Raw genomic sequence first — 6007 nt, 5'->3', positions numbered from 1 at the left:
ATGTAATTTGTTCTTTTTATAACTTCTAAGAATATAAGTTTATCTTATATATTGATTGAAAATACATACATATCTTGAATTAAAAGTTCAGTAAGAAGTATATATGAATCTTCCTGTTCATTAATTGTTCTTCAGCTCTTCCTTTTGAAAGTGATTCTGTTCCTTTTTATCCTCAAAGCGGGGTCACACTGTTCGAAATCTACACAGACGCAGGTGGCAAGATAGTCCACGTTCAACAGTGCACAATACCCATGCTCTTGACTCACCTCTGCTCTCAAAGTTGGCTGTCTCTTGCAGGGTGCGTGGCCAGGAGGGATATTCCTCGCGCTCCCAACTGCCCTCTAGGCAAGCCAACCGCCAATATTCGGGCTGGCATCAAGGACATGAAGCTATGTTGTGCTTTCTGCTTTTGCTCATCGGGCTCATCGGGCTCCAGACAGACAATAGTAAGTACAAAAACCTTGCCTCTGACCTTTCGGGAATATCAGTTCCTCTCTCCATTTTCTTCTAAGAGGCTGGATACCCTGGAAAAGTGCCTTCTTGCAGGGGCTCCGACTCTGTAAGCCAGGGCCCACCACCACATCACCTTCCCCGACCAAAATCCACATTGGACATGAGGGGGCTTTCCCAGTCATCTTGGTACCATATGAAAAATGAGAGATGCCATGGTTCGAGTGAATGCCTCAAGGTTAGAGTTTCATATACTACTCTGCATTTTTCGACCTGTGGACTCTGTAGTTGGAAGGTCCAAAGGACCTGACTTTACTTGTACTGAATTTCTCTTGTAATTCTAGAAAGAAGTGGGAATAGAGTGTATTTGAAAAGATAGCTCAAAAAAAGGTGATATATGAAATATTGTGGATTTAGATGAGGAAATAATGGAGGAAGCTATGACGTGATGGTATTACTTTAATAAAACATTTGTATCTTGCAGATTCTGAAAGACTTCGTGTGCAAATTACCATACCAGAGAAAATACGGTCAACAATCAGTGGAGGAGCTGAATCACATGTAATTAAGCACTAACATTCTTCACATTCTAAAATCATGTGGATATTTTTTTGTAAGAAGAAAACTTGGCATTTTCATCCATGCAACTTGGTGAATTTTATATTTATATCCAGTTTTCCTTAAGTGGAAAAGCCCTTTTGAAAATGAATCAAGATAATGCTTCATAGAAATATAGTGCAGTGATATTTATTATTAAAGCCCCAAGTCCCATTTTTTAAATGTTTCCCTCTTGAGTTTTTTTGAATAATCATTGACCCAATTCATCTAGAGATTCTCTTTTTACTTACTAGGTTATATTTGGAGGGTTTTTTTTGTTTGTTAAGCTTATGGCTTCCTTATACTATCTAATGATCATTTCATTTAATGAAGTTTTATATGAGTAATTTTTGCATCTTGGTTGCAAATATGTTAATCATTAAGACTTTTTTCATGCCATCTTAATTCATCTTGGTTCAGGGTGTTAGGTTTCCTTTTCTTTGGATTAGAAAATATCTTATTATTTATTTATTTATTTATTTATTTATTTATTTATTTATTTCTGATTTCTAGAGTCATTTCCAAGATATGAAATGTGTTTTTTCAAACACCACACCTTAATTTTATTTTTGGTTGGGTAGGAAATGTTCCAGTATTTGAATGCAAATATTTCCTTAGCAACTACTCACTTGTCACCCTCTTTCAGGTATTATAAGCTTAAAATTATCAATATATCATTTTAAAAGGAATGCATATTTATGAAAACTTAAAATTTAATAATTTAAATAGAAAAAAGGTGAGGCATTAAGGTATTTTGAAAGAGTTTTATTTTTGAATGCAAAATAATATGAAATTGCTTGCTCATATTAGAAAATACATACAGAATGACTTAGAAGGATATATCTCCAACCAGGCATCACTACCTTCTATGATAATAATTCTCATAAGAGAAGTACAAAAAAAAAAAAATTACCAGTCCTCAACTGTCAAATTCACCAGGGAAAAAGTTTACTATTTTGTTAATATCTCTATCTCCCATTCTAGAATACTGCTGGATACATATATAGTATTTTTTGAAACAGTGAGGCTATATATTGGTTTAACAAAGCTATAAATATAACAGAGCGTATAGGGCAGCCTGGGTGGCTCAGCGGTTTAAGTGCCTGTCTTTAGGCCCAGGGCGTGATCCTAAAAACCCAGGATCCAGTCCCACATCGGGCTTCCTGCATGGAGCCTGCTTCTCCCTCTGCCTGTGTCTCTGTCTCTCTCTCTGTGTCTATCATGAATAAATAAATAAAATCTTAAAAAAAACCACATAGTGTATAATTGTTATAATTCACAGATAAATGATATAGATTATAAGAAAAGAATATTGAACTAGCAGTTAAAAAAACCCCAACAACTGAATGGCACATCTAGCTGGGAAAAAGTATAATGAAAGCGGGAAAAAAATCAAGAATTAACAGTAGACCAGAGTTAGCTAAAGACACCAGATAGATGTAACATACAAATGCCTAGGGAAGAGGAATATAGAATTAGAGGCTTAGGTATATAATAACTAAATTCCTGAAAGAGGGGAAAAAACCTGGAGAAGAGGCTATATTAAACATATAATAACTGAGAAATGGTAGAAAAAAAGAGAATCCTCAGATGCAAGTATGACAACACGGAAGAAATAAAAATCAGTATTGACAACACCTTGACATAGTGAAATCAGAATACCAGATATTCTACATGGTATTATAAACTAAGAGTAAAATAAGAACAAACTATAAGACTCAAATATTAAAATTAAGTAGAAATGTAGAACAAAAAATTAGGGAAAATATACACATATATTTAATATTTATTGGTAAATAACATCTTGATAGAGTGTACATATTGTATACATGTGTGTATGTATGTATACACACACACATAAATACGTACAACACACACACATTTAGGCCAAAAATATGGGTCCCTTAACAATAAATATTATTTAAAAGGTAAAGACTTTTTAGGATAGAGTCAACCTTTATTGAAAGACATTAGATTCTCTCTCCCTGTTCCCCTCCCACTTATGCTCTCTCTTCTTCCATCTATCTCTCTAAAATAAATAAATCTTTTTTAAAAAAGGCATTACACAACCACTAATAAAAGTGGAAAGATAAAAGATAGATCATGTTGGCAGTCAAGAATACTTAGTATTTTCTTGGGTTAATTTTCACCAAATCCATAGATTGCTGTTCGAATAAGAAATTTTATGGACGGACGCCTGCCTGGGGGGCTCAGTTGTTGAGTGGCTGCCTTCAGCTCAGGGCATGATCCTGAGGTACTGGGATGAGTCCCACATTGGGCTCCCTGCAGGGAGCCTGCTTTTCCCTTTGCCTGTATCTCTACCTCTGTGTGTGTATGTGTGTCTTGTGAATAAATAAATAAAATCTTTAAAAAAATTTCGTGGAGATTGGCAGGTTGATTCTAAAATATATATGGCATGATAAATGGTAAAAGATTGCTAACTTTGAAGAACAAAACAGTGATTCACTTTGATTCATTTCAAAACATATTTTAAAGTTATTCTGTATGTTAGTAAATTGAACACCAATAAAAAATAAATTAAAAAAAATAAAGTTTTAGTAATTAATATGATGTGATATGATCTAAGGGACAAATTAATAGAACAGAATAGAGTGCCACCTAAAGACCCACACACATATTAACTTACTCTATTCAATGGTGGCAATGAAATCATTGGATAAAGAATAGACTGGTTAATAAACAGTGAACTCACAGTTGATTAATGATACAGAATTATGATAAAGTGTGTATTAGTGCTACATTATACAGCAAAATTGATTCAAGATCATTTAAATCTGAGAGTAAAATACTATAAATCTGAAAGACCAGATAGAAGATTATTTCTAAGACCTTAATACAGAAGAATTATACCAAAAAGAAAAAGGACACAAATTCTTAAGAGAAGGATTAGGGAATACCTAGATTTAAAGATATAAATAGTTACCATAAACAAACTGAAAAATATTCTAGACTCACAGAAGATATTTGCAACCCATATAACATAACACACAAAAGGTATTCAGAATATATCAAGAAATCATACAATAATATAAAAAACAAAAAGAAAATACAAACATGTGCAAAGTTATGAGTGACAAGTGTTGAACTTGAGGAAGTAATAATTATCAAACATATATACAAATCAGAAAATTTATCAGTAATTGTCAAGTGAAATACAATAGGTTACTATTAAACATCATCAATGGCAAAAGTTAAATCTAACAAAAAATGCAATTAGAGGAGTTGTATAAAAGGATAATATTCACATTTTGTGACTCTACATTGGTACAACAAATTTGCAGATTAATTTTAAACCTCAGGTGAAGTTGCAAAAGTACTTTTTAATAAAAGAAGTTCTTTCATGGGTTTAGTTTAATATATATCTCAGGAATATTCACAAAGAGATATGTTTAACATTATTAATTGGGGCATTTCCTAAAATAGTGAAACAAGATAAAATATCCATCAACCGCATAGATGAAACAACTGTGCTATATTCAGAAAATGGCATACTATAACATCAGAAAAAAAAATTTTAAAGCTACATATATTGATGACAATGATGATAGCAAATGTTTGCATAGTGCTTTTTGTATGAGATTGTTTCAAGCAAATGAAATCCAGCAATGAAATATATAACTTTTAGAAGTATTATATTTATGCAGGGCTAAAGTTTATGCAAAAAATTAAACATCCATAATTAGTACAAATATAAAAATATGCATGGGAATGATAAACACAAAATTCAGGATGTTGGTTAGCTGGAGTGCAAGAAAGAGAATTAACCATGGGATGAGAGAGCACTTAAAATTGTTTTCAAATACTTGCAATCTTTTTATTTTTTAACATAGACATTGGTGACAAGGCATTTATTTTTTTTTTTTTTTATTTTTATTTTTTATTGGTGTTCAATTTACTAACATACAGAATAATACCCAGTGCCCGTCACCCATTCACTCCCACCCCCCGCCCTCCTCCCCTTCCACCACCCCTAGTTCGTTTCCCAGAGTTAGCAGTCTTTACGTTCTGTCTCCCTTTCTGATATTTCCCACACATTTCTTCTCCCTTCCCTCATCTTCCCTTTCACTACAAGGCATTTAATGTAATTTGCTGTAATGTTTATATGCCCAAAGTATGTAACAATTAAAAATAATAATCAATTGTGGCTTATAGAGAAGATCAAATGCCTTGTGCAAAACAAAAATATAAAATGAAACTTTTAAAAAGAAAATCTACACTACATAAAAATCAAAATCTTAATAAATCTAACAAAGATAAGCAAGACTTCCTCCCTGAAGACAATAAAACACGAAAAAAATTAAAGACTTAAATAAATGGAGTATATCTCATGCTGTTTGATTGGAAGACCTAATGATGTAAAGATGTCAAAGCTACCCAAATTGATGTACTAAGACTAAATTGCCCATTTAAGAGACATCATTTCTTAATCTTACTATTAATAAAATAGATCAATGAGTTTTGATCCAAAAGTGGAATTAATTTTATAAAATCTGCAAATACTATATATGCTGTTAAATCTTTGCTCTTCTATATAAATCTTGTATTGAATAATTTAGCATAAGTTTTGCAGTGGTCTCATTCTTTATTAAGCTAATGTAATTATTGGATAAAAAAACAATCTTTCAGAGTCAAATGTAGAATAATTTAGCATAAGTTTTGCAGTGATCTCATTCTTTATTAAGCTAATGTGATTATTGGATAAAAAAAACCAATCTTTCAGAGTCAAAGGTTTTGTTAGCTTCATTTAAAAATTAACGAGAAGTGGCACAAATCATATTCTTCCATCTATTTTTATTATGAAAGCCAATATTTAAATATCAAATTTTGTTGAAATAAAGCAACATTAAATTATATATTTTCCTCTCTTTATTGTATTAATGTGCTTTGACTGTAATTATCATTAATATAAAATAACATTCTTCTCACTTTTCTTTGCTTT

At 31.9% G+C, this 6007-nt stretch overlaps 1 protein-coding gene across 7 annotated transcripts in view; it reads left to right on the top strand.

The window, feature by feature from the left end:
• The first annotated feature begins 291 nt into the window (after positions 1-291).
• Positions 292-6007, top strand: part of ADAM2 (ADAM metallopeptidase domain 2) — a 131190-nt gene continuing 125474 nt past the window's right edge. For 4 of the 7 annotated variants that reach the window (XM_038560010.1, XM_038560011.1, XM_038560008.1 and 1 more), the window contains exons 1-2: positions 292-446; positions 935-1011. In XM_038560010.1, coding sequence (XP_038415938.1) covers positions 384-446; positions 935-1011 — 140 coding nt within the window. In that variant the 5' untranslated portion in view covers positions 292-383. The remainder of the gene's footprint in view (positions 447-934; positions 1012-6007) is intronic. The other 3 variants (XM_038560009.1, XM_038560007.1, XM_038560012.1) reach the window with 2 other exon arrangements.

The sequence above is a fragment of the Canis lupus genome, chromosome 16 (genome assembly GCF_011100685.1).
Source record: "Canis lupus familiaris isolate Mischka breed German Shepherd chromosome 16, alternate assembly UU_Cfam_GSD_1.0, whole genome shotgun sequence".
Classification (NCBI taxonomy): Eukaryota; Metazoa; Chordata; class Mammalia; order Carnivora; family Canidae; genus Canis; species Canis lupus.
Note: the sequence above shows the minus strand (reverse complement) of the source record. Positions and strands in the feature narration are given on the sequence as shown.